This window comes from Podarcis bocagei, assembly GCF_964188305.1.
Source record: "Podarcis bocagei genome assembly, chromosome: 2".
Lineage (NCBI taxonomy): Eukaryota > Metazoa > Chordata > Lepidosauria > Squamata > Lacertidae > Podarcis > Podarcis bocagei.
The window spans coordinates 11582723-11610677 of NC_138126.1; the positions used below are offsets into that span (position 1 = coordinate 11582723).

The following is a 27955-nucleotide window of genomic DNA, read 5'->3' on the forward strand; positions in this document are numbered from 1 at the left end:
AGTGTTAGAAACCACCCAAAATAGCATGAGATACAAAGTTGTTCTTCCTGTTCCCGAGAGATTTGAATGGGGAAATCCTTTCAATTTCTTAATAATAAGGGGCAGTGGGGTGAGGAAGGCCGGGGCCACATCCACACCGTTTAAAGCGATATGAAGCCGCTTTAAACACTCATGGCTTCTTCCCCCAAAGAAACTGGGAGCTATAGTTGGAAAAGGGGGCTGAGAGTTGTTAGGAGACCCCGTTGTTCCCCTCCCAGACCTACATTCTTAAGAGTTCCTAACGCTAACTAGAATTCTAACCCTAACCTGAACACTAACCCTAATCCTAAACATTAACCCTTAACCCAAGCTACAATTCCCAGAGTTCCCTGTCAAGAAGGGAACCCTACCCTACCCCTACTCCTACATCTACCCACCACCCCTACACTGTATAGGGAAACCAAACCAATGCAAACAGAAACTGAACCACAGGGTCACGCTGTTTCTCCTGGTTTGTGGATTTTTGAAAGGATATTAACTTTTCGCTGGTGCTGTTTGAAGGCATACTGGGGATTGAGGACACCACATTGATGACCCCTGAATACGAGGTTGACTCCCCCCCTAAACTTTGTGACATTGCTGAAGGGCAGAACTTAATAATGTGGTCGGGGAGGAGTGCGAATGGAGCCAGGGCCATCAATAAGAAGAATCTCAGACTGCCAGAATATTTTTTGCTCATGGCTTCGTTACTCCTTCTTTCCAGGAGAGTGTTAGGTGGGGTACAGTGGTACCTTGGGTTAAGTACTTAATTCATTCTGGAGGTCCGTTCTTAACCTGAAACTGTTCTTAACCTGAAGCACCACTTTAGCTAATGGGGCCTCCCGCTGCCACCGCGCCACTGCTGCACAATTTCTGTTCTCATCCTGAAGCAAAGTTCTTAACCCAAGGTACTATTTCTGGGTTAGCGGAGTCTGTAACCTGAAGCGTCTGTAACCCGAGGTACCACTGTAGTTATATATGTGCCACCATACCAAAAAAAAAAGCAAAAAAGAAAAAGGCCACCTAAAGGTTGATCTGTGTTTCCTACCTCAGGTTTGCCTACTTGTGATGTTTGCTGAGAACATGCAATTAAATCGTTTTTCTGTATGGTTTGTGTGTCATTGTGCGTTGACCTAAGATTGCTTCACACTGCTCAGATGAGTGGGTCCTTTCCATGTAGAAATCCTTCTCCTGTCACGGAGTATTTTTTCAGACTCCACACATTATGCACGGCCACCCTCCATAAAGTTGTTATCAGTGCTTTTTTCCTAAAAAATGTTTAGGGGTACTCTCATTTTCCTATTCATATTGAAATACTGCCTCTCAATGAGGCCAAACTTAGATTCACAAAATGTTTAGAGGGATACGTACCCCTGTGTACCCCCAGAAAAAGCACTGGTTGTAACAACAACGATTTATTATTTATACCCTGCCCATTTGGCTGGGTTCCCCCAGACACCCTGGGGGGCTCCCAACAGAATATTAAAAACACAATAAAACACCACACATTAAAAACTTCCCTAAACTTCCCTATTTATTTAAGGTAAAGGGACCCCTGACCATTAGGTCCAGTCGTGACCGACTCTGGGGTTCATCTTGCTTTATTGGCCGAGGGAGCCGGCGTACAGCTTCCGGGTCATGTGGCCAGCATGACTAAGCCGCTTCAAGTGAACCAGAGCAGTGCACGGAAACACCGTTTACCTTCCTGCCGGAGCGGTACCTATTTATCTACTTGCACTTTGACATGCTTTCGAACTGCTAGGTTGGCAGGAGCAGGAACCGAGCAACGGGAGCTCACCCCGTCGTGGGGATTCGAACCGCCTACCTTCTGATTGGCAAGTCCTAGGCTTTGTGGTTTAACCCACAGCGCCACCCGCACCCCTCCCTATTTATTTACTTACACCCAAAAGACATGGTGTTTCTTCTTCCACTTGGCGACGATTCACAATCCAGCCTGGATTTTTCTACTGGTATCTGAACCTTGATCCACTGTTGCATCCCAAAATGGGAAACATATATTGAGATAATAATGCAGTCACCACACAGAAGCAGCTTAAGATCCAAATAGTTTACTGTTGCAGATGATGAGGCTCAGTAAAACAGTTCCAGACATTGATAGACACAGCTTGTAGCCTTCTACAGATACAGATATATACAGATACATAAGAGTACAAGGCATTTCCATTATTCTAAGTAAACTCACCAATTCAGGACATAACACTGGACAACTAATAGACTCTACTACTGAGCTGACATGCATTAATCACAGATATAGGGGCAGTGGGCCATTACCATAGCAACTGGCTTGGCTGACCTTGCACCTTGTTTAGCTCACCCAGGGGTGATTTACACTCATAAAGGAAATTAACCCTTTCTCATATCCAGTTACTCAAACACCCCTTCTTTAATTTTGTTCACTATATTGGCTTTCATTTGATGGCAGAAAACCTAGCCGTTTCACCAATTATTCACATTTACACGCTGCAAGAGGCTTTATCAGTATATGTGTCAGAATTTTTTCTGTGGGGCAGAATCGTAATTCAATTAGTTTCTGTTCCACGTGGTCCCTTACATAATGATATTTGACATCCACGTGTTTAGATCTCTTTTGGACTTTCTTGGACTCAGCCATATGAATACAGGTCTGGTTGCCCTCGAATATTGTGACTGGCTCCAACACAGGTAGACCCATATCATTTAACAGTTGTTTAAACAATCTTCTCCCCTGTGTGTAAAGCTTTTCTCACACCCACCTGTATGGAGCCTCTGATGATAACGAAGGCCATTGCTCTGAGCAAAGCTCTTTCCACACACTAAGCATTTATACGGCTTCTCCCCTGTGTGGATTCTTTGGTGATTAAAAAGCGTACTGCTCTGAGTGAAGCTCTTCCCACACTCTAAGCATTTATACGGTTTCTCCCCTGTGTGGATTCTCTGATGACTAAGAAGGATACTGTTATGGATGAAGCACTTTCCACAAATGGAACATTTATGTGGCTTCTCTCCTGTGTGGATTCTCTGATGACGAGAAAGGCCAGCACGGTCAGTGAAGTTATTTCCACACTCTGAGCACTTATAAGGTCTTTCACCAGTATGGGTTCTTTCATGATAAGTAAGGTTGCTGCCATGACTGAAGCTTTTCCCACACTCGGCACATTTAAATGGTTTCTCACCTGCATGAAGTCTCTGATGACTACGAAGACTTTTGCTATGAGTGAAGCTCTTTCCGCACTCTGGGCATTTATACGGTTTCTCTCCTGTGTGGATTCTTTGATGACTAAGGAGGTCACTTTGCTGGCTGAAGCACTTTCCACAACTGGAACATTTATGTGGCTTCTTTGTGTGGATTCTTTGGTGATTAAAAAGCGTACTGCTCTGAGTGAAGCTCTTTCCACACTCTAAGCATTTATATGGCTTCTCCCCTGTGTGGATTCTTTGATGGCTAAGAAGGCGACTGTTCTGGCTAAAGCACTTTCCGCAATTGGAACATTTATGCGGCTTCTCTCCTGTGTGGATTCTCTGATGACGAGAAAAGCTACTACGGTCAGTGAAGCTCTTTCCACACACTGAGCATTTATATGGTTTTTCTCCAGTGTGGATTCTTTGATGGGTAAGAAGGTTGGAGCTCAGACGGAAACTCTTTCCGCACTCTGAACATTTATACCGTTTCTCTCCTCTGAGTGAAGAGCTCTGAGTGAAGCTCTTTCCACACTCTAAGCATTTATACAGTTTCTCCCCTGTGTGGAATGTTTGATTACTAAGAAGGTCAATTTTCAGGCTGAAGCACTTTCCACAACTGGGACATGTATGTGTGTTCTCTCCTGTGTGGATTCTTTGGTGATTAAAAAGCGTACTGCTCTGAGTGAAACTCTTTCCACACACTGAGCACTTATATGGTTTTTCTCCAGTGTGGATTCTTTGATGAGTTAGAAGGTTGTAACTCAGACAAAAACTCTTTCCGCACTCTGAACATTTATACGGTTTATCTTCTGTGTGGATTCTTTCATGTACAAGAAGATGTGATTTGTAGTTGAAACTCCTTCCACACTCTGAACATTGAAACCGTTTATCCCCATCATGTTTTCTTCCAATGGTGCTAAGGCTTGATAGTCTTGTTGGGCTTTTTGCACAAAGAGAGACATTTTCCTCTTTCTTGCCTGTGTAAGGTCCTTCCAGCATTGGAATTTCATTGAAGCTAGCACCATCAGGAACAACAGCGTCCTTCCTCACATTTTCTTCTGCTTCAGTTTTAATTCTCTGGGGTTCATTCTCTTGACTGATCTCCTTCTGATCACCTGCAGGAATACAAAGAGGAACTTGATCAGGGAGGAACGGATACCCAAATTACGGAACAATTCCAATTAACAGCTATCTAAAACAGAGAAGGGGAAGGAGGCAGCCACTGTTGATAGGCAATAACTGGCTGCTTATGTGGAGCAGGGAAGGTTGATGGCCACATTCCCCCTTGACCAATGTTTCTGGGGGACGCAAGACGACAGTAATTGTAGCCAAAGGTGGGTATGGCCAGTCCACACTCTCTCACACATACACCTTTCCTTGTACACACACACACACACACACACACACACACACACACACACAGCCCCCACCTCACAGCTGAACTGTGCATATCAAATAATCAATCTGAGAACCAGGGAAGAGTCGTTTTTCCTCCTCATCTGCTGAAATGAGGCTGCATTTTAATGTTGTAGTTTAATCTTGTTTTTAAGTTGTATTTCAATCAATTGTTTTATATTTGGTGTTAGCCGCCCTGAGCCCGGTCTTGGCTGGGGAGGGCGGGGTATAATTTTTTTAAAAAAAATTATTATAGCACTGGGCTGCACCTATCCCAGTGCTGGGTCTGCGCCAGTATCTTTCATCTTTTTCTCTCTGCTGGTAAAATCAGTGGGGTCTTGGGAGGTCAGAGAAATTTGCTCCGTGGACAGCGGGGAGGGCAGACCAAACCCTCAAAATTGAAGGTTGCTCATTGTATATTATAGAGCTCTGGAAGCTCAGAGTGAATTTGACATCGCACAAGACTTGTCACATAAAACAACCTCCCATTTCCTAGTTTCCCCCACAACATTCCTGGGGTTCTCCCAGTCTGCCAGACCTAATTTAGAGGGGCACACAAGCGAAAGAGAGGATGGAAATAGGCACATTGCACTCGTGGGATTTGCTTTACACCCTAGCATCTCAACTATTTAATTGTATCCAGCCCTCATTATGCATCAGGCCTCATGTTTCATCCATAGCACCTCCAGCCAACAGTGCTCAAAAGCAGCAGGAACAACTCCATCTGAGACCTTGTGTCGTGATCTTATGGTGCTGCCCTGGGTGTGTGAGTAACTTTGGGCCAAGAGAAGGAGACTTACCCAGAAGGGCCAGATTCCTGTAATTCTCCTCCATGATGTCCCTGTGCAAGGCCCTTTGGCCTGGATCCAGGAGGACCGCTCCTCCTCTGTGAAACACACGGCCGCCTCCTCAAAGATCACCAAACCCTGAAAACAGAAAAAAGGGAAGAGATTTATCTCACAGGTAATTTAGCAATCCAAAGATTGCAGTTAAGGCGAAGTGACTTCAAGTTCTCCTTTGGAATCATTCTATCTTATTCGTTCTGTGATGCGTCCCCAAATCCCCACGTTATTACAGCAACAAAAGAGGAACAGAAGAAAAAATAAACCAGTATGTTTGGGGTATGAAAAATTGTGGGATTACAGCAGGAAGGTATGAGAGCTACACTGTTTGAGAATGAAGCAGTGTGGCTACGACTAGCTCGAAACTTTTGCTGGTGGAATTGTGGAATAGCACAAATCCCATGAATGCACAATAAAATGGATTCCTGGACTGATGTTGGAGTAGCTGAAGTCTTCCATGACTACTATATCTCTCCTTTTCGAATGTTTGGTAATCTGCTATAGGAAAGCATCAGAGACGATTATTTATGTATGCGACGACAGCAGCATGGATACTACTGGCCCACAGATGGAAAGAAGATAAAGTCCCAACCAGAGGCTAATGGCTGATGAAGATGATGGACTACGTTGAAATGGCCAAATTGACCAGGAAAATCAGAAACCAGGAAGAGAAGAAATTTAAGAAGGAATGGGAAAAAATTCACAATGTACCGGTACTTAAGAGAACACTGTAAACAACTAAAAACTCTGGCAGGATTTGAGTAACGCTTGTAATATACTATAAACTAAGGTAAAATTGGATTATTTATGAAAAATAGACAAAATAAGGGAAGCAGTGGGAAAAGATTGAAAATTGTAACCACGGAAGGGTGGAGGGCAGTCAAAGGATTCAGGGAATCCTAATGATGATGGTGTTTATTGTTTGAATTTAAACGTACAATGTAAAATTCAATTAAAAAGAACTTTTTTAAAAAAAGGTAGCATTCACTACGGGGAATTGGGAAGAGGGAAGCTGTCTGGGCTGGAAGTGAATGACATCAATAAAACACTGTTTGCATTTGGGGGGAGGGGAGGAAAGCATCATCGAAGTCCTCAGTCTGGCTTGAAGGTCTATAGCTGATATCCACAGTAAGGTCACTGTTGTTTCCTACTCCTACAATTTGTACCCATATGCTCTCCATCCACCTTCCATACTCCAAGTGTACACATCCTTCACAGATTGCTACTCCTTCTCCCTTCCGTTTTGATATATTTCTTTCGAACAGGTTGTTGATGGCATCTGTCTGTCTCGGGAGACAATGGAAGAGTGCGCCTTCAAGGGGGAAGCCAAACCATCGGAGAGTTACAGCATCCACTGTGGCTTGGAGACTGAAATGGGAGAGACATGTTTTGTTGCAGCTGGGGCAGATGAAGGAGTCCGGTTGTGCTGTTGCAGATGCACCATGGCATTTCTTTTACCTGTGCTCTTCCCAACAAGTCATTCCTCCTCTGGTCACTGCTGTAGAGTGACAGGTTGGAGCCCTCAATTTCTACATTCCAGTCACGAGTCTCATCCCACCAGGTTTCAGTAATGCCTGTTAGGTCACATTTGCCACCCTGTATTAAGAGCTCACGTTTTAAAGAAAGCATTTCATTTAACAAGATTTATATGCCATTGAATATTTTTTTTAAAATCTAAGCTGTTTACATAAAACATATTCATAGGGGGAAAATGGATAAAAATCAGGAGATTAAAAACTAGTTGACTTAACCAAAAGCTTAACATGTGGGATGTTAGCATCCAAAGTGCTTTTATGAAGGGTTAACTGCAAGAGCTGTGGAAATCTCATGACATCATACACTCTGTGGCAGTTATTTCAGTCATGACAGTTAGTATTGAACAGTCTTAACAGAGCAGCAGGTATGTTATGTTGGTTGCGCTACTGTCTGTCTCAGCCAGTCTGTAAGACGCTTTAGCAAATTAAGTATCACCTACCCGCATTGTCTATTTAATCTGCAACTGCAAGCACACTAAGTTATATGCTATTTAAACTTCGAAAGGGAGTGTCTTGCTTAGTTTTTACACGAGGGAAAAGAGAACTAATTAAAGGGTCAAACGACCCAGGACTGCCTTCCACATACTCCGCAAACGGGAACGAGAGTTTAATTCCCACATAACAGACCATAGTACAGTGGTACCTCTGGTTACGTACTTAATTCGTTCCAGAGGTCTGTTCTTAATCTGAAGCACCACTTTAGCTAATGGGGCCTTCTGCTGCTGCGATTTCTGTTCTCATCCTGAAGCAAAGTTCTTAACCCGAGGTACTAGTTCTGGGTTAGCAGAGTCTGTAACCTGAAGTGTATGTAACCCGAGATACCACTGTAGCCTTTCCGTCATCAGACAGTTTTATTAAGTTAAAAACCATCAAATATAGATAGAATCAAGCAGGTTTTTTTAATATAAAAAGACCAGTGTACATGAAGTAAAATAAAAACACATCTGGGTAGGCATCTCTAAACAAAAAAAGTTTTTAGGAAGTGCCAAAATCAGTACAGTGAAAGTACCTGGCTGGTATCAACAGGCAGGGAATCTTTTCTTCCAATACACACCTGCAAACTGACACAACAATGGTTCCCTGCATCCCAGTTCAAGGAGTGGGGTTTCCCCCTCTTTCTAAGGGCCTCACCCCATCTGCACACACACACACACACACACACACACACACACACACGGACTTTCCTCTATCCCACTCCCACCATGGCTAATTCCCCAACCCAGATCTCAATCCTACATCTGCATCCCAACACAAACCTCCAACTGGCATCCCGATCCAAAAGGCAACTCCCAGCTTAGCAGAGAAAAGGAAACACCCTAACACACACGCTTTGTGTGAGTGAAACTCTGCATGGATGGGAACACAGGAACTGGCCCATTCAGCTTGATATTTCCAACACAAACTGGCAGCAGCTCTCCGAGGTTCCAGCCTTTACCTGGAGACACCAGGACTGAACGGGTAGTGCAACGCAGATGGTTGCAGCCAGGGAAAGGAGTCTGCCACTGAGCTGGAAGGAAGAAAGGTAAGAATAGCCCCCGCCCCAACAGCCCCACACTTGCCAGATTCAGCTCCAAAGGGAGCTGTGATGAGCGCAAAGGGCCTTTGGGTGCAGGGGTCTCCAGGAAACAGGGAGGCAGGTGGAAGGGAATCCCAAGGCAGGGGAAGGGCATCTAGGGGAGAGAAGAAATCCAGCCAGGGATGGCAGAGAACCAAAGGGAGTGAGGCAGCCAGAGCCTGGGAAGAGAATGAAATTTTGATTCCAACCAGCCCTATTGGTATCATCAGGACTTTTAGGCCCAGGCAGAGTGATCAGGAGGGCAGCGAACGATGGGCATATTGGGGAAGGGCGGTGGCTGCTTTGCATGCAGAAGGTCGCTGCCAGTCCGTGTGGGCAACACTGTTGCTCTGAACAATGGACTGGGGCGGAGGGAGCTTTGTGGAAACTTCCACTGTGCGATTCCAGTCGCCTCCTTTGGAAGATTCAGTGGGAGGCGGATTGCTACGCTTCGGGGGAAGGGAGGAGGCTCACGGGCAGAAGGTCCCGGGCTCCATCCCCAGTTGGGACGGGAAGAGCCCTGGCAGAGCTGCTGCCAGCCTGTGCAGGCAATACTGAGCTGGCTCGACCACTGGTCTGATTCAACGACGGGGTTTTCCTTCCTGCCTCCTCTCCCCCCACCTTCGTCATCATCCCCCGAGCGGCCCCCGAGGCCCCCTTTGCGGCCTCCAGAAACCTCAGCCCCCCCCCGCTGCGCCCACCTCAAGCGCCGCTCGGCCGCCGTCCTTCTCCTCCGCCGCCCTCCGCGCCTCTCTCGCTCTCGCCCCAAGGCCTGTCGGGAAAGCCAGTGCCGCCGAGCGCGGCTGCCACGGAAACTCACCGTCCTAGTGGCGGGAGGAAACTACGACTCCCAGCAGCCACCGCGAAGGGAGGACTTAGAACGCCCAGCTGCTCCGCGTTGATTGGGAGGGGAGGGGAAAGAAGAGCGGTATGCTGCCAATATTACCTTCTGGCTTGTCGTGGCGGCTCCCGTCCTGCAGGTGGCGCCGCGCTCTCGCTTCCGGGAGGATTCTCCCTTTACAGAGAGATCGGCTCCTGCTTCCCTCCGCCTTCCATTCAAAGCTCCCCTGGGGTGGATTTCATTCATTGGTTTGGATTATATTTCTGTGCCACTTTCCATTCAAACGGATCCCAAAGCTGCTTACAAGCATTAAATAACAACAAGAATATAGAACATAGTAGAACATCTCAAATACAACATCAATCACGACCCCAGTCAAGCTTGCAAAAATCTATCATTTGCCCGATAATAAATGTTCGAAATGTAAAGAAACTGAAGGTACATTCTTTCACCTTTGGTGGACATGCCCAAAGATTAAGGCTTTCTGGGAAATGATATATAATGAACTGAAAAAGGTATTTAAATATACCTTCTTGAAGAAACCAGAGGCCTTCCTCCTGGGCATAGTCGGCCAATTGGTGTCAAAGAAGGATAGAACTGTTTTTATGTATGCAACAACAGCAGCAAGAATACTCATCGCAAAGTATTGGAAGACACAAGATTTACCCACTCTGGAAGAATGGCAGATGAAGCTGATGGACTATATGGAACTGGCAGAAATGACGGGCAGAATCCGGGACCAGGGTGAAGAGTCGGTGGAAGAAGATTGGAAGAAATTTAAAGACTATCTACAGAAATATTGTAAAATTAATGAATGTTAGAATGATGTTGGATAGAAATTAAGTGGTTTCCAGCTGTAATGCTTTAAGGGAATATGAAAAATGGGTTGTTAATAGGGAAAAATCTAACGTTACTATTTTAAGACCAAAGATTAGGATAAACAAAGAGGGTAAGGATTTGCTGAGCCAACAAATTGAACTGGAATACAAAAAAGGGAGGTATGAGGAGGTCCGGGAAACAAGTTAAGGAAAATAAGTAATAGAAAAATGGAGTGGTTTTTAATTATTTTTATTTTGTACTGTTTTTTCTTTTTCATTTTGTATTGTAATATTTTTTTTTTTAATCTTAATAAATATCTTATTAAAAAAAGTCATTTGAGCACATCTGAAAAAAAACAACAAATACAACATCAATCGTATAGAATAATTTAACAAATCAGAGAAACAATCTCAAGGCAACAGGGAGTCTGGGATTGTGCTGCCCGGGTCTCCTGGGGCGGGCGGGGGGGGGAGCCCTGGTTCAGTCGGGACCATTCATCTTAAAGGTTACAGGGACCCCTCACCATTTGGTCCAGTCGTGGATGACTCTGGGGTTGCGGCGCTCATCTCGCTTTATTGGCCAAGGGAGTCGGCGTACAGCTTCCGGGTCATGTGGCCAGCATGACTAAGCCGCTTCTGGCGAACCAGAGCAGCGCACGGAAACGCCGTTTACCTTCGGTGGTACCTATTTATCTACTTGCACTTTGACGTGCTTTCGAACTGCTAGGTTGGCAGGAGCTGGGACTGAGCAACGGGAGCTCACCCCGTCGCGGGGATTCGAACCGCCGACCTGATCGGCAAGCCCTAGGCTCTGTGGTTTAGTGGATTGCATTTAAACCCCACCAGGGACCGCCTGGTGCCATGCCTGTCTCTTCCCTTCCATCATGCACAACCACCCTGCGGGGAAGCCTGGCCAAGATGTGTGGGGATCTGAACAGATCTGACATTGTGCATACTCAGCTGTGGCCCATCTCCTGAGGAGTTACTTCATGGCTGGCTTCCTTCCCCCTCTTGCACAGCTGAAACACAGTGCCGGGTTACCAAAGAGGCAGAGCAGACCCCAGCCTACGGACCCCACACTTTTTAGGGACCCTGTGACAACGGATCAAAGTAATATTGATTTGGTTTATTACTATAGTTGATTGGTAAAATAAAAAAGGTTATTAGGAGATAATTTGCGAGGCTCCTCCCCGAGATTTCAGCTGCCTAAGGGCCTCCACATGGCTTAATCCGGCACTGCCGAAACATTTCCTTGGCGGAAGTCACTGTCAATATGAAAGAAGAGATGAGCTATTCTGTCTCTCGCTCCCCAAACTTTATTTATTCCCCCCCCCAATAATTTTTATTAAGTTTTATACAAATACAACACATACTGCAACAAACGTTGCACAACCAAAAAAACAAAAGAAAGAAAAAAGAAAGTAAAAACAAAGAATATAACAACAAACAGATAAACAACACCAATTAGCTTAATTATTGAAACTTCCAACCTTATCAACATGTTACTTGACTTCCTCTCTCCCCAAACTGTAATTATGCTGTTGCCACTTCTGAACCTGTTTGCTATCCATGCCCCTTTCTTCGTGAATACCTGGTTTTTAAAATATATTTCAGTAGGAGCATGTGGGAGATGTAAGGGGATACGGCTGAAATTGACAATTGGCATGTGTTTCTGCCACAGGCTATGGTCCACCACCCTGATGTTCCCTCTGCTTCTTACTAGTGTTAAAATTGCCGTATTTCAAAAAGTAAAAGTTGCTGAGCTTTTGCTAGGAAGACCCAAATATTATCAAACTTTGTTTTTAAAAAAACCAAACCCCCAAAGTTTAGCTTTTTTTTTTTTTACGAAAATGCCAAACAACACATCATTTTTCAGTTTGATTACCGAAGATCTGGAAATTCCTCCCAGACATCACTTTGAAATCCTGGACTAGTGTTCAATTGCTCAAAAACATAGAATCATAGAGTTGGAAGAGACCACAAGGGCCATCGAGTCCAACCCCCTGCCAAGCAGGAAACACCATCAGAGCACTCCTGACATATGGTTGTCAAGCCTCTGCTTAAAGACCTCCAAAGTAGGAGACTCCACCACACTCCTTGGCAGCAAATTCCACTGTCAAACAGCTCTTACTGTCAGGAAGTTCTTCCTAATGTTTAGGTGGAATCTTCTTTCTTGTAGTTTGGATCCATTGCTCCGTGTCCGCTTCTCTGCAGCAGCAGAAAACAACCTTTCTCCCTCCTCTATGTTACATCCTTTTATATATTTGAACATGGCTATCATATCACCCCTTAACCTCCTCTTCTCCAGGCTAAACATGCCCAGCTCCCTTAGCCATTCCTCATTAGGCATCGTTTCCAGGCTTTTGACAATTTTGGTTGCCCTCCTCTGGACACGTTCCAGTTTGTCAGTGTCCTTCTTGAACTGTGGTGCCTAGAACAATCATTTGCTCCAAATTCTTCAGGTTGGGCATTGTTTTCTTTATCAGAGAAGACTGAGGCAAAGAAGGCATTGAGGAGTTCAGCCCTTTCTGTGTCCCCTGTTTGCATTTCACCATCTTCTCCTCTGAGTGACCCCACTGTTTCTTTGTTCTTCCTTTTGCTACGAACATACCCATAAAAGCCTTTTTTGTTGCTTTTAACCTCTCTAGCAAGCCTGAGTTCATTCTGTGCTTTAGCTTTTCTGACTTTGTGTCTACACGTGCTGGCACTCTGGTCTTAGTTATTTATAGGACGTTGCTTCGGTGTGAATCTTTTGACACAATCATTCCATGCTGCCAACATTCCTAGGATTCACTGGCTTGGCTCTCACATAACTAAGGTGAACCATAGTTAACAAGCCATAGCTGAAGCCGAGGCACTGGGCAGATGGTCACTTAACGTCAGAGCAGCCAAACCTTGAGAACCATTTTCATTGTTGGCCTCTCTTCATGGCTCTGTAGCTTTTAGCAGTAAATTCCTGCATTCAAATATAACACAAAACCCTGGCTAATGTCAAATGAGGATTACAAACTTTTGTTGACTTTTAATAATATTTAACAGACCATAGTTAAACTGCTGGGTTAGTTTCACAGAGATCACTAAGCCATGGTTTAATAAAACATCATTTATAGAAAAAGGCGAGCAAGAGATGATATGACAGACGTTTGCAAAACTACGCATGGCAGGAAGAAAGTTGACAGAGGAAAGTTTTTATCCCTCTCACACAACACGAAATCTTGTGGATATCCAATGAAGCTGGAAAATTCAGGACAGGTAAAGAAAGGACTTATTTTACATAGATAAACTGTGGAACTCACTCCAGCAGGAAACAGTGACGGCCACCAACTTGGATGGCTTTAAGAGAGGTTTAGAGAAATTAAAGGAGGGTAAGTCCATCAATGGAGGAGGATGGAGGCTGTGCTGTGAGCAATGTTCTGTCCTTACTTGCAGGAAACCACAAGAGTGGAGAGGACCCGTTTTCCTGATCCAGCAAGCTCTTCTTCTGTTAACCACGCTTTGGCGTTATGTGCATAAGAGACTATGGTCTTTCCTGTGTTAAGTGCTTTCCTTGTGACAGATACCACATCTGACTGAGGATTTAAATGACTTATTCCCTTGCGAGGATTTGGTGGTGATACGCAACCACTCTGCTCACCTGAAAACTCTTTCCATGGCAACTACGGTGGTACCTTGGTTGTCGAACTTAATCCATTCCAGGAGTCCATTCAACTCCCCAAACTGTTCAAAAACCAAGGCACGGCTTCTGATTGGCTGCAGGAGCTTCCTGCACTCAATAAGCCATGGAAGCAACGTCAGACGTTCGGCTTCCGAAAAACATTCGCAAACCACAACACTTACTTCCAGGTTTGCGACGTTCAGAAGCCGATTTGTTTGGGACCCAAGCCATTCGAGAATCTAAGTACCACTGTATATAGTTCTTTTCCGATGTGGACTCACTGATGGAAACTAAAGCCACCAACGTGGCTGAAGCTCTTTCCATTCAATGGACCTTTATATGATTTCACTCCTGTATGGGGTTTCTGATGTGCACTAAAGGACCCCTGGATGGTTAAGTCCATTCAAATTCAACTATGGGGGTGCAGCGCTCATCTCCGCTTTCAGGCTGAGGGAGCCGGCGTTTGTCTGCAGACAGCTTTTCTGCGTCATGAGGCCAGCATGACTTAACCATTTCTGGCACAACACCGTGACAATTGCCAGAGCGCCTGGAAACACCATTTACCTTCCCACCGCAGTGGTACCTATTTATTTACTCGCACTGGTATGCTTTCAAACTGCTAGGTTGGCAGGAGCTAGGATAGAGCAACGGGAGCTCACCCCCATGGTGAGGATTCAAACCACCAATCTTATGATCTGCCAGCTCAAGTGGCTCAGTGGTTTAGATCACAGTGCCACCCACATTCCATACTAAGACGTATCCTTCAGCCCTTTACACATCCCAAACAATGATATTCTTTCTCTGCAAAATGGATTATTTTATGGTTAAAGAGGCTCTTGCTTTGGCTGAGCTCTTTCCACACTCTGAACATTTATACAGCTTCTCACCTGTATGGGCCTTTTGGTAGTTAGTAACTTATGGTCGAAGTACTTTCCCCACACTGAACATGAAAATGCTTTCTCCCCTGTATGTAAAGCAAGGGTTTGGCTAAAACTGAAGCTTTTCCCAAACTCACATGTATGGAGTGTCTGATAATTAAGAAGGTCACTATTCCAGCTGAAGGACTTTCCACAGTTGGAACATTTATGTGGCTTCTATGTGGCTTCTCTGATGACGAGAATGGTTACTATGATCTCTTAAGCTTTTTCCACAAACTGAGCATTTATACTGTTGCCCTCCAGAATGGATTCTTTATTTAACAGCACACAGCTCTAAGTGAAGCTCTTTCCACACTCTAAGCATTTATATAGTTTATGCTGTGTGAATTCTTGCGTGTAAGGAAAGGTGTCTCTTGTACGCAAAGCTGCTTTTACACACTGAGCACTTATATAGTTTTTCTCCAGTGTGGATTTTCTGATGATCAAGAAGTTTGGAGCTCAGACGGAAACACTTTTCGCACTCAGAACATTTAAACGGTCTCTCTCCTGAGTGGACTTTTCGGTGAGAAAGAAGCGCAGAGCTCTGAGCAAAGCCCTTTCCACACTCCAAGCATTTATACGGTTTCTCCCCTGTGTGGATTCTTTGATGACTAAGAAGGTGACTGTAGCGGCTGAAGCACTTTCCGCAATTGGAACATTTATGTGGTTTCTCTCCTGTGTGGGTTCTCTGATGACGAGTAAGGCCACTACGGTCTGTGAAGCTCTTCCCACACTCCGAGCATTTATATGGTTTTTCTCCAGTGTGGATCCTTTGATGATTAAAAAGGTTGTAGGTCTGTCGGAAACACTTTCCGCACTCTGAACATTTATGCGGTTTCCCTTCTATGTGGATTCTTTCATGTTTAGACAGTTTATTGCTATCAGCGAAGTTATTTCCACACACTGAGCACTTATATGGTTCCCCCCCATTGTGGATTTGTTGACGAGCAGGAAGCTTGGAGCTCAGACGGACACTCTTTCTGTTCTCTGAATATTTATAGGGTTTCCCTTCTGTGTGGGTTCTTTCATGTAGATGAAGAAGTGACTTGTACTTGAAGCTCTTTTCACACTCTGAACATTGAAACAGTTTATCCCCATTATGTTTTCTTCCAAGGGTGCTGGGATTCAATATTCTAGCTGGGTTTCTTACACAAGGAGAGGCGTTTTCCTGTTTCTTGCCTGTATGGTGTTTTTCCAGCATCAGCGTTTCACTGAAGCCAGCACCGTCTGGAACAACAGTGTCCTTCCTCAAATTCTCTTCTGCTTCAGTTTTAATTCCCTGGGGTTCATTCTCTTCACTGCTCTCCCTCCCATCACCTGCAGGAATACAAAGGGAGAACTGATCAGGGAAGAATGGACACCAAAGTTCGAGAACAATCCCAATTAATGTTTGTGTGAAAAGCAGAAGGGGAAGGATAATCAGGGGGCAGCCACTGTTGATGGGCACTAAGACTGGGCCGCGTTCACCCTTGATCAATGCTCCTGCGGGCCGCATGCTGAAGGTACCGTATTTTTCGCTCTGTAAGACGCACTTTTCCACCTCCAAAAATTAAGGTGAAATGTATGTGCATCTTATGGAGCGAATGCAGGCTCCATGGCTTCAGCGAAACCAACGCGAAGCCTACGGAGTGCACCGATCCCTCTTGCTCTCCTGGCTTTGCTTCACTGGAGAGGTGCTGCGCAGCTTTCCCTCTCTGCGCAGCGCCCCTTCAGCGAAGGAGGAGGAGAAATGGAAGGGGCTCCGCTTCTCTTGCTGCTTCGCTGAAGGGGCGCTGCGCAGAGAGGGAGAGATTTTTTTCCCCTTGTTCTCCCCCTCTAAAACTAGGTGCGTCTTATGGTCAGGTGCGTCTATAGAGCAAAAATACGGTAAGTGTGGCCAAAGATGAGCGTGGCCACTCCACATTGTCTTTCTCACACATACACACTTGCATGTACACACACAGGACACACACCTCACACCTGAACTGTTCATATCAGCTGGGCTAGGAGTTCTCAGATGGGTCTGAGAAGCAGGAAGGAGTAGGGTTTCATCCTCATCAGAGCACTGGGCTGCCCCCATCCTTCATCTCTTTGCATCTGCTGCCAAAATCAGTGGCGTCTTGGTAGATCAGATAAATTTGCTTTGTAGATCAGACCCTCAAAATTAAAGGTTGTGTATTTATAGAGCTCTGGAAGCCCAGAGCAAATTTGACATCACACTTGCCAAGCAACAAAATCTTACCTCTCCTAATCCCCTCGTGTTGTGCCTGAGGTTCTCCCAACTTGCCAGAACTGATTTGGAGGGGCACACAAGCAGAAGAGAGGAGAAAAAATAGACCCACGGCACTTGTGGGGTTCATTTTACATCCCACTAGCCTAACTATTTAGTTGTATCTAGCCCTCGGAAATTAAAAGACGCCTGCTTCTTGGGAGAAAAGCAATGACAAACCTAGACAGCATCTTAAAAAGCATATTGCCAACAAAAGGTCCGTATAGTTAAAGCTATGGTTTTCCCAGTAGTGATGTATGGAAGTGAGAGCTGGACCATAAAGAAGGCTGATCGCCGAAGAATTGATGCTTTTGAATTATGGTGCTGGAGGAGTCTCTTGAGAGTCCCATGGACTGCAAGAAGATCAAACGCATCCATTCTTAAGGAAATCAGCCCTGAGTGCTCACTGGAAGGACAGATCCTGAAGCTGAGGCTCCAATACTTTGGCCACCTCATGAGAAGAGAAGACTCCCTAGAAAAGACCCTGATGTTGGAAAAGATGGAGGGCACAAGGAGAAGGGGACGACAGAGGACGAGATGGTTGGACAGTGTTCTCGAAGCTACCAGCATGAGTTTGACCAAACTGCGGGAGGCCGTGGAAGACAGGAGTGCCTGGTGTGCTCTGGTCCAGGGGGTCACGAAGAGTCGGACACGACTAAACAACAACAAAGCCCTTGGTATGTATCAGGTCACACATTTCATCCTTAGCGCCTCTGTCAGCAGAGCTCAAAAGCAGCAGGGACAACAACTGAGACCTCGTGCTATGATCTTATGATGCTGTCCTGAGGGGGTGGGGAACCTCAGACTAAGAGAAGGAGGATACGAACCCAGAGAGGCCAGATTCCTGTAATTCTCCTCCATGACTTCTCTGTGCAAGGCCCTCTGGCCCGGATCCAGAAGGGCCCACTCCTCCTCTGTGAAATGCACGGTCACATCCTCCAAGGTCACCGGGCCCTGAAAGCACCAAAAAGGGAAGAGCTTTATCTCACAGATAATTTAGCAATCCTTTTTTTAAAAAAAAATGATATTTATTACTTTTTCAAAATTTCCAACATAGCACTACAAACACAGAGAAAAAGAAGAAACAAAAAGAGAAAACAATATGAATGGACTAACAAATCAAGCAAAAACAGACAAAAACAATTTAAAAAAACACCTCAAACATTTTCAATATCTTATAATTCATTCACTTATTTCCAGCGACTTCCTCACACCTCCCTTTTTGTATTCCACTTCTATTATTTGTTTCAGCAATTCCTTTCCATCTTACTCTGTTTTCTGTTCTATAATTATCTTAACACATTCTTGCATTACTTTCCCTTTTAATCTATTTATACTTAATTCCTTATGACATTTCTACTAAAGCCATGTTATTTCATTCCAACATTTTTCTAACATTCCTTAATTTTACAATATTTCTATAATAATCTTTAAACTTTTTCCAATCTTCTTCTCTTCACCCTGGTCTCGGATCTTGCCAGTCATTTCCGCTAATTCCCTATAGTCCATCAACTTCGTCTGCCATTGTCCAACTTCAGTGTTTTCCAGAAGCAACCATTTTCTCAATCAGCAAAAGGCAGATGGTTCACAACGAAGTTTAAAGGTCTGGCAGGGCAGGTCCACCTCCTTCTTAGCATCCATCAATATCTTAAGCTTAACTTGAGGCTTCCTGCCCTGCCAAACAACTCTAGGAGCATCCCTCTGCCACCTCCATCCCATCCAGAGCTTGCAATGTTTGAAACAAAAGCAACATCCCCGACAACACAGCAGCCCCCACCCCCGCCACAACAACTCGGCCCAACAGCAACAACTTCTGGTTTGTCCCTATTTCCAAATTTTCCTTCTCTTCAATCCAACATCCTTCCCAGTTTTCCTTAAGCAGATTCACATTTTTGGCGGTCATAGATAATTTAGCAATCCAAAGAGGTAGTTAAGGCGAGGTGACTGCAGGTTCCCCTGCGGAATCCAAAGGATGTCTGAAGAGCCCAGCAGCAAGAATACTCATCGCAAAGTATTGGAAGACACAAGATTTACCCACTCTGGAAGAATGGCAGATGAAAGTGATGGACTACATAGAATTGGCGGAAATGACTGGTAGAATCCGAGACCAGGGAGAAGAGTCGGTGGAAGAAGATTGGAAGAAATTTAAAGACTATTTACAAAAGTATTGCAAAATTAATGAATGTTAGAAGGATGTTTGAATGAAGTTAAGCGGTTTCTAGCTGTAATGATATAAAAGAATATGGAAAAATTGGATTTTTAAATAGGTAAAAATTTAATGTTATAATATATTAAGATCAAAGATCAGGATAAAAGGAGGGAAAGAAATTGCTGAATTAATTAATTGAATTGGAATACAAAAAAGGGAGGTATGAGGAGGTCAGGGAAACAAGGATATGAATGTAAGATATGGAAAGGTTGATTTTTTATTTTTCCTTTTTTATCTTTTTTCTGTAAGTGTACTTATTTTGTATTTTTCTTGTATTTTTATTTTTGTCTTTTATTCTTGTATTTTTTGATTTTATGTAATTCCTTTTTCTGAAACTCTAATAAATATTTTATATAAAAAAAATAAATGAAGAGCCCAGAAGCCCCAATGGGATGCAGGACCTGAGCACGAGAGGCTTCTCTTGTTCCCCAGCGAATGTTACTTCCGAGTTATGGTGCCCCCGATCGTGGAGGTGGAACATAGCCATTGTGGCTACTAGACAAGGTCGGTTTCTCCCTGGAAAAGCAGTCACCCTTGCTGGAGAACATGTCAAGAGCTTTGCTGGATCAGGCCAATAACCCATCTACTCCAGCTCCCCGTTTTCACAATGGCTACCTACATACTGTATGGGAAATGAACTTGGAAGACAGAAATGTATTGAGGATCAGGTAGGTAGCCGTGTTGGTCTGACACAGTCGAAATAAATAAATAAAAATTAAAAATGTCTAGTAGCACCATAGACCAACTAAGTTTGTTCTGGGTGTAAACTTCTGTGAAGAATCTGAAGAAGTGTGCATGCACACGAAAGCTTATACCCAGAACAAACTTAGTTGGTCTTTAAGATTCTACTGGGCAATTTTTAAATTTTATTTATTTATTTCGAATGTATTGAGGAGTTAGTGATCTGACACGGTTACCATTCCTGCCTCCGTTCCTTCCCCCTTCCTCGCTCTTGTTAAGTTTTTTGATGGCGTGGGAACATTCTTTAATGTCCTGAAAATGCTGGGAGGCGGTAAAGCCCCACACACAGTTGCCATAATCAATTGGGAGGATAATGCGGGGTACCTTCTTTGATGTTGGACATTGTTCTTTAGAAAGTGAGGTCTTGGGAGGGGATGGCTAATGGATGATCTGCACGGAGAAATATAAAGTATTGCACTTGGGCAAAAAAAATGAGAGGCACAAATACAAGATGGGTGACACCTGGCTTGAGAGCAGTACATGTGAAAAGGATCTAGGAGTCTTGGTTGACCACAAACTTGACATGAGCCAACAGTGTGACACGGCAGCTAAAAAAGCCAATGCAATTCTGCGCTGCATCAATAGGAGTATAGCATCTAGATCAAGGGAAGTAATAGTGCCACTGTATTCTGCTCTGGTCAGACCACACCTGGAGTACTGTGTCCAGTTCTGGGCACCACAATTCAAGAAGGACACTGACAAACTGGAACGTGTCCAGAGGAGGGCAACCAAAATGGTCAAAGGCCTGGAAACGATGCCTTATGAGGAACGGCTAAGGGAGCTGGGCATGTTTAGCCTGGAGAAGAGGAGGTTAAGGGGTGATATGATAGCCATGTTCAAATATATAAAAGGATGTCACATAGAGGAGGGAGAAAGGTTGTTTTCTGCTGCTCCAGAGAAGCGGACACGGAGCAATGGATCCAAACTACAAGAAAGAAGATTCCACCTAAACATTAGGAAGAACTTCCTGACAGTAAGAGCTGTTTGACAGTGGAATTTGCTGCCAAGGAGTGTGGTGGAGTCTCCTACTTTGGAGGTCTTTAAGCAGAGGCTTGACAACCATATGTCAGGAGTGCTCTGATGGTGTTTCCTGCTTGGCAGGGGGTTGGACTCGATGGCCCTTGTGGTCTCTTCCAACTCTATGATTCTATGATTCTACGTAGCCAGTCGCCACACAGGCTATTTATAAAATCAGATGGTCTGGGCTAAGTTTCTCTGAAGCTCGTGCACGGACTGATCGGCCGCCGATCCGTGCAAACTGAGGCTACCTGGGGAGTCGCTTTGCTGCTTCTCGAGGGCTTCCAAGTGGCAGACTGAAGTGTTTGCTTGGTCTGTATACATTGCTTGCTGTTTCAGAGTGGAATATTTAATCTTCTCATTCACTTGTGCATTTCATATTGCTTCTGGATCTCATTTTAAAAGAACCACCTTGCATTTGGCAAAACATAAATCTGTACGAAACCCCCAAGCAGCACCTGAGTCTTCTCCTCTCCTGTGGTTTTCAGAAGCATTATTGCCCGGTCCACAGAGACAAAGCACAACCATCAGGGTTCGTTGCCACCAATGGCCTCATCCTCCCTGAATTCCTTTTATCCTCTTTCAAAGCATCATTGGTAGTTAAGAAAGCTTTTCAAAGACACTCTGAATACCACTTTTTGGGAAGGGTAAGGAGAGCAGCACTGTTGTGCTCATTTCCTGCATTGGGGCATCTGGTTAATAATAATAATAATAATAATAATAATAATAATAATAATAATAATAATAATAATATAATACCCTGCCCATGTGGCTGAGTCCACCCAGCTTCTCTGGGTGGCTCCCAACAGATATTGAAAATAGAATAAAACATCAACCATTAAAAGCTTCCCTAAACAGGGCTGCTTTCAGATGTCTTCTAAAAGTCAGATAGTTGTTTATTTCCTTGGCATCTGATGGGAGGGCGCTCCACAGGGCAGGTGCCACTACTGAGAAGGCCCTCTCTGCCTGGTTCCCTGGAACCTCACTTTTCGCAGGGAGGGAACTGCCAGAAGGCCCTCAGAGCTGGACCTCAGTGTCTGGGCTGAACGATGGGGGTGGAGACGCTCCTTCAGGTATACTGGGCCAAGGCCGTTTAGGGCTTTAAAAATCAGCACCAACACTTTGTATTGTGCTCGGAAGCTGCCACTGTGAGAACAGGATGCTGGGCTAGACGGGCTCTTGGCTTGATCCAGTCAGCTCTTTGTATGTTCTTACTGAAAGGAAATCCTAAAGATGTCAATGGGACTGAATACCAGGCGCTGGGAATCACAAGTGGGGAGAGCGAGGCTTTTGAGCTCATGTCTTGCTTGCACTGTGGCATCTGGCTCGCCATTGGCCTGATCTTTTAGCCAGGCTCTTCCAAAGTTCTTCTGCAGCTAAGGAAGAACATATTAGAGCTGCAAAAAGAAAACAGAAACTATGCAGAGCAGGCATAGGCAACCTGGGCCCTCCAGATGTTTTGGGACTACAATTCCCATCATCCCTGACCACTGGTCTTGTTAGCTAGGGATGATGGGAGTTGTAGTCCCAAAGCATCTGGAGGGCCGAGGTTGCCTATGCCTGATGCAGAGCATTCAAAGCCTGCACATCGGGCAACTGTACCAGAAGCCGAGGGGAAGGGGCAGATCCTGCACAGCTCTCCATTCCTTCTTCCTGCACCCGATTCAGCAGCTCTCCAGAAACAGTTTCTGCTCCACGCAGAGAAGGAGACGGTCTGGAAGAAAACGTCACCATCATTTTTGCAACGGAACAGGGGCTTTCGTCTGGGGGTGGCGGCCACAAGACCAGGACTGCGATTCCTGCATCGCAGGGCGTCTGACTAGATGCCCCTTCTAATTCTCCAGTTCTGTAATTCTGTGGTTCTGTTGTTTTCACCATCTGCAAGGGAGACAAAAGAAGGTCGGAGGGCATTTTAGACCTTTGCAACAACGGGGGGCACCTCAGGCTAAATGTGGACCTCCAGACCTCTCTGTCTGGCCCTCTGAACCCCCCTCCAAGGCCACACCTCCTCAAGGGCTTTCCCCCGGTTGGAACGTACCACTTGAAATTTGAGCATGTCTCTTGCTTGCACAGCTAGAACGATGCTTACTATACCAAAGTTATGAGTCACATTCATTGCTCCACCCACTTTTTGCCTCTGGCTCCGCCCACCGGGGGGGTCACACACCCCCAGCAAGGAGGCAGCGATGGCCACCAACTCTGACAGCTTTAAAAGAGGATTAGACAAATTATTGGAGGAGAGAGCTATTGAAGGCCTCTAGCCATGGTGGGTATGCTCTGCACCCACTCTTGGGTTTTATCCTTTTAAGGCTTACAGCAGAGTTTCTTTCTACAGAGAATCTTTATTATTATTTTTTAAAAAAATTACATTGGTCAAATAAAACAACACAATTCCTTCTCCTCCAGCCATCTGGCCAGAAACTCAATTGCTGACTCATTTGCACTTCTGTTCATTTACACACTGACTGACATTTATTGACCACATGCCCTTAATAAAGGCACCCGTTGCTGGGGAGATTTTTCTGTTGCCTAGCAACCTTTCCTAGACCAATCCTCAAGTTCTTTCTAGAATATTCCGTTCACATCCAGAGGTACCACTATAAATTGGTTCTCAAACTTAATTCGTTCCGGAAGTCCTTTCCAAAACCAATGCATTCCAAAACCAAGGTGTGCATTGTGGGATGTAAAGCTGCAGACAAGTGCAACATTCCGACAGAGGACTAACGGCTTCCATTTTCTAACCGGTTTGCTGTGAGAACCAGTTTGTCGGTTGCTGGTAGTTTTGAAAGGTAACTGCTCAGTTGAAGTCACCTCAGGACCAACTTCCCTCTGGTATAGTTTATTTGCTTGTTATGTAACCTCAGCCTGCCTTCAGGTACAGTTCTGTAAACCAGAATGAATCTGAGAGTAAAATACCGTATTTTTCGCTCTATAACACGCACCAGACCATAACACGCACATAGTTTTTAGAGGAGGAAAACAAGGGAAAAAATATTCTAAACGAAATAGTGGATATATGATTTTTGTGGTTCATGCTGTGGCCACAGACATGTGATCTGACAGTGAGTTTGGAGTAGCCCAATGCAAAAATCCTGAGGATCCATGTGGATCCATGCTTTGTAACCACGGAGGAGGAAAGGAAGGGGAACCATGGATCCTCTGCTCACGACTGCAGCAGATCCCCCCGCCACCCGCAGGCATTCGCTCCATAACACACACAGACATTTCCCCTTATTTTCTAGGAGGAAAAAAGTGAGTGTTATGGTGCAAAAAGTACGGTAGTTTTATACAGTGGTACCTCTGGTTGCGAATGGGATCCGTTCCAGAGGCCAGTTCACAACTTGAAAAGAACGCAACCCGCAGCGGCGCGTCTGTGCACGTGCAGGTTGCGTCTTGCTGCTTCTGCGCATGATGTCATTTTGCGCGTCTGCACATGCGCGAGCAGCGAAACCCAGAAGTAACCCTTTCCGGTACTTCCGGGTTGCTGCGGGACGTAACCTGAAAGAACGTAACATGAAGTGGACGTAACACGAGGTATGACTGTATTAACACGAATCAGATTTGTGTGTGTATTCTTTAAGAGGGATTCAAAGAGATTTTTAACCAGGAAGGCATCTTTATTAGTAGAACTCAGATGAGTCAGCAACAAGCTGATCGCTGCATAAACTTAAAAAGGGGATTGTTTAACTCTGCTAAAGTAAACCTCCCCACACGCTTTCCCATAGAAAGTAATGCAAAATGGATTAATCCGTTCTAGACCTTTAAAAACAACCCCTGAAATAGCAATTTAACTTGAATTTTACTATCTAACGAGACCACTGACCCATAAATTGAAAGCAATAAACTATGTACTGCAGTCACACTATCAATCAGTAGATGAACTGGGTTCCACAAAGTCACAAAAAAGAGCCACAAAAACGCAAATTAAATAGCAAAAACAGACAGACCTCAGCGTTAACACTCAAAACAGAAGTGTGGCACTCAAATCGTCAGCGTAACACTCAAAACGGAAGTGTGGCATTCAAAATGGAGCATGTTCAGCTTCCGAAAAAAGTTCGCAAACTGGAACGCTTACTTCCGGGTTTGCAGTGTTTGGGTTCCAAGTTGTTTGAGTACCAAAGCGTTTGAGAACCAAGGTACCACTGTATTCAAAACCACTGACCTAAAGCGTTAGCACCTGGATGAAGCCATCTCTCACCTGCTGTTCCTCCTCCTGCTTCATGTCCTCTGCCCGGCTCAGGTGGAAACCTTTGGTCAGGGAACAGGTCTCCTTTCTGCATCCCATCGCCCAGTTCTCCATCTCCGGGGGGAGGAGAGCCAGGAATCGCTCCAGGATCGCCAGCTCCAGGATCTGAGTCTTGGTGTGTCTCTGGCAAAGGTGATGGAGTCGGCTGCAAACATACAAGGGCAATCTTGCTCTAAGGCATAGCTGTCAACTTTTCCCTTTTTTTAAAGGGAAATCCTATTCGAAATAATAGGATTTCCCTTTAAAAAAAGGGAAAAGTTGACAGCTATGCTCTAAGAAAGTGCTTCACTGACTAAGACCCGGAGCTCCTGGCTTAGCTAATGAAAGGAAAACACATACACACACACAGTGGGTGTCAACCTTGCATGGTTGGAACATCTATACAACTCCTCTGGGAATAGAGGCAGCTTTATGGAGTGAGACCACTGGTCCACCTAGCTCAATACTGTCCACACTGACCGACAGCAGCTCTCCAGGATTTGGGGAAGGCAGGGTGTGTCTCTCTCAGCCCTAACTGGAGATACCAGATACTTTGGAGAGCCGCTGCCAGTCTGGGCAGGCAACGCTGAGCGAGGTTTACCGATGTTCTGACTCAATATTCTTGGGTTTTTCATTAGTTGGCTGCTGCTTTGCAAGTGTTAAAAACTTGGAAGCGGCATCCACCCAGTTCCCCAGTTCTGTCTCACCTGCGCATCAACCAGCACTGCTTGAAATAGCAAATAAAACGCGCCCTATTGGAAAACCGGGGGGCGGGGAGAAGAGTCTCCTGACTTACGGTTTATTTATATTTGCAAGGACGACTTCAGATTGCAAGCCTAGGCGCTGAACCACATGGATCTTACATAAGAAGAGAAAGAAACAGGGAGGGAGAGAGAGGGAGAAATGGAGGGAAGGAAGAAGGGAGGGAGGGAGGAAGAGGAGGAGCCTTGGTAGGATTCCTGGGAAAGTGCAAAGTGCATTTTCCCCGGGCGATCGGCTGGTTTCCCCACCTGCCCTCTGCTGGCTGGAGCCGTGCAAGGTTGATTGTCCCCAACAGCACTTTTTTGCAAGCTTTTTTTTGCAGAGAAGGACCCCCCCCCCCGCCCCATTCTGACTCGCAGGTTCTCGAAATCCATCCCTTGGTAGTGCTTCGGTCAAGATGTTTTATTTATTGCATTTATATTCCCCTTTTTTTCCTCCAAAGGAGCTCAACGCAGCGTACGCAGTTTTCTCCCTCCTCATTTCACACCCCCCCCCCACAACATAGCTGTCAACTTACAGATTTGAAAATAAGGGACCAGCAACCTCGAAAATAAGGGATCAGCAGCGAAAATAAGGGATTTTATACAGAAATCCGCCACTGATGGAGCCAGGCTGTTTTGGCTGCCACTGACTGTGTTTTGCAGGGCGTTGGAGTAGATGATCCTAAGGGTCTACAACTCCCACCAAAGAAGAGGGGCAGACAAAACTGATGAACGACGTCGAGATGGCAAAGCTTACAAGGCAGAATTAGAAACCAGGAAGAGGACCTCTTTAATAAAGAATGGGGAAAGTTTATAATTTAGTTGAAAAGCTATTGTCAAGAGTTACATACATTGGTAGGACTGACAGAAAACGTGTAGTAAAAATTTGAACTATGGATGGACAAATGATTTATAAAAATAGAGTTATGAAAGGGATGCAGAGGGGGAAATCACTACATTAAGATGCTGCACTGGTTGGAGGGGATGCTAAGCAGCACGTCGGGGCTGCTGTTGTCCTGGTGCAAGGAGTTCCATCTGCCCTTCGCAGCACGAGAGGGAGGGAGGGAGGGAGGGAGACTCTTGCCCACACCGGCCCCGTCTCCTCTCTCTCTCTTGGCGGAGGACCCTGAGCTGCTGCTTCCCGGGAAATTTAAGGGACATCATCAATAAGGGACAGCAGCGGGACACGGCGCTGGGATAAGGGAGTTTCCCGCCAAATATGGGACGGTTGACAGCTATGCCCCACAACAGCCCTGCAAGGTAGGTTAGGCAGAGAGCCGGTGCTCACCCAGTGAGCTTCATCATGGCTGATCTGAAGCCCCCACCCCTGGCAGAGTCGATGGACACACAGAAAAACTTTCTGACAGTCAGAGCTGTTCAGCAGTGGAAAGGACTCCTTCGGGAGGTGATGGACTCTTCTTCCTTGGAGGTTGGGTGGCCATCTGTCATGGATGCTTTAGCTGAGATTCCTACCCTGCAGTGGGTTGGGCTGGATGATCTCTGGGGTCCCTTCCAACTTGCCCGTTTCTTTTAGGTCAATCTTTTTTTTAAAAAAAAATAAAACAGAAAAAAGGGGGGAGCATTACAGCTGTCAAAACACTTATACATGTCAAAGCAACAAACTGACACATCACAAGCAGCTGATACAACTTTTAAAAAAGAAATAAATTGTAGATAAAGGCAGGTGGTGATTTAAAACCAAAAACCAATATCCCTGCAGTGCATACAATTGTGGGAAGGTTTCCTTTAGCAGAGTTAAACAATCCCCTTTATAAGTTTATGCAGCGATCAGCTTTGTTGCTGACTCGTCTGAGTTCTACTAATAAAGATGCCTTCCAAGTTAAAATTCCCTTTGAATCCCTCTTAAAGAATACAGTGGTACCTCGGGTTACATACACTTCAGGTTACATACGCTTCAGGTTACAGACTCCGCTAACCCAGAAATAGTACCTTGGGTTAAGAACTTAATTCGTTCCGGAGGTCCGTTCTTAACCTGAAACTGTTCTTAACCTGAAG

The 27955-nt window shown here is 45.1% G+C and overlaps 3 protein-coding genes across 12 annotated transcripts in view; 1 reads left to right on the plus strand and 2 right to left on the minus strand.

Moving 5' to 3' along the window:
* The first annotated feature begins 446 nt into the window (after positions 1 to 446).
* Positions 447 to 27955, plus strand: part of LOC308580523 (uncharacterized protein) — a 37198-nt gene continuing 9689 nt past the window's right edge. For 2 of the 3 annotated variants that reach the window (XM_081182294.1, XM_081182295.1), the window contains exons 1-2: positions 8365 to 8492; positions 13614 to 13717. In XM_081182294.1, coding sequence (XP_081038420.1) covers positions 8443 to 8492; positions 13614 to 13717 — 154 coding nt within the window. In that variant the 5' untranslated portion in view covers positions 8365 to 8442. Of the gene's footprint in view, positions 927 to 8364; positions 8493 to 13613; positions 13718 to 27955 lie in introns of those variants that run through there. The other variant, XM_081182296.1, reaches the window with a different exon arrangement.
* Positions 2072 to 9489, minus strand: LOC308580720 (uncharacterized protein). Of its 6 annotated transcripts, none has more exons than XM_081182797.1 (3): positions 9472 to 9489; positions 5394 to 5519; positions 2072 to 4313 (listed from the first exon to the last, which is right to left on the minus strand). In XM_081182797.1, the coding sequence occupies exons 2-3, from the start codon at positions 5425 to 5427 to the stop codon at positions 2716 to 2718; spliced, it is 1632 nt and encodes a 543-aa protein (XP_081038923.1). In that variant the 5' UTR covers positions 5428 to 5519; positions 9472 to 9489; the 3' UTR covers positions 2072 to 2715. The 6 variants fall into 6 exon arrangements, with proteins under 6 accessions (XP_081038923.1, XP_081038919.1, XP_081038924.1 ...); XM_081182793.1 differs by lacking the exon at positions 9472 to 9489 and adding an exon at positions 9227 to 9371; XM_081182798.1 differs by lacking the exon at positions 9472 to 9489 and adding an exon at positions 8406 to 8423.
* On the minus strand, positions 15009 to 27259 carry LOC308580734 (zinc finger protein 75D-like). 3 transcript variants are annotated; one of them, XM_081182844.1, is made up of 5 exons: positions 27228 to 27259; positions 25170 to 25362; positions 22574 to 22849; positions 17832 to 17958; positions 15009 to 16073 (listed from the first exon to the last, which is right to left on the minus strand). In XM_081182844.1, the coding sequence occupies exons 1-5, from the start codon at positions 27242 to 27244 to the stop codon at positions 15091 to 15093; spliced, it is 1596 nt and encodes a 531-aa protein (XP_081038970.1). In that variant the 5' UTR covers positions 27245 to 27259; the 3' UTR covers positions 15009 to 15090. The 3 variants fall into 3 exon arrangements, with proteins under 3 accessions (XP_081038970.1, XP_081038971.1, XP_081038972.1); XM_081182845.1 differs by lacking the exon at positions 27228 to 27259 and adding an exon at positions 25993 to 26121; XM_081182846.1 differs by lacking the exons at positions 25170 to 25362; positions 27228 to 27259 and adding an exon at positions 25993 to 26117.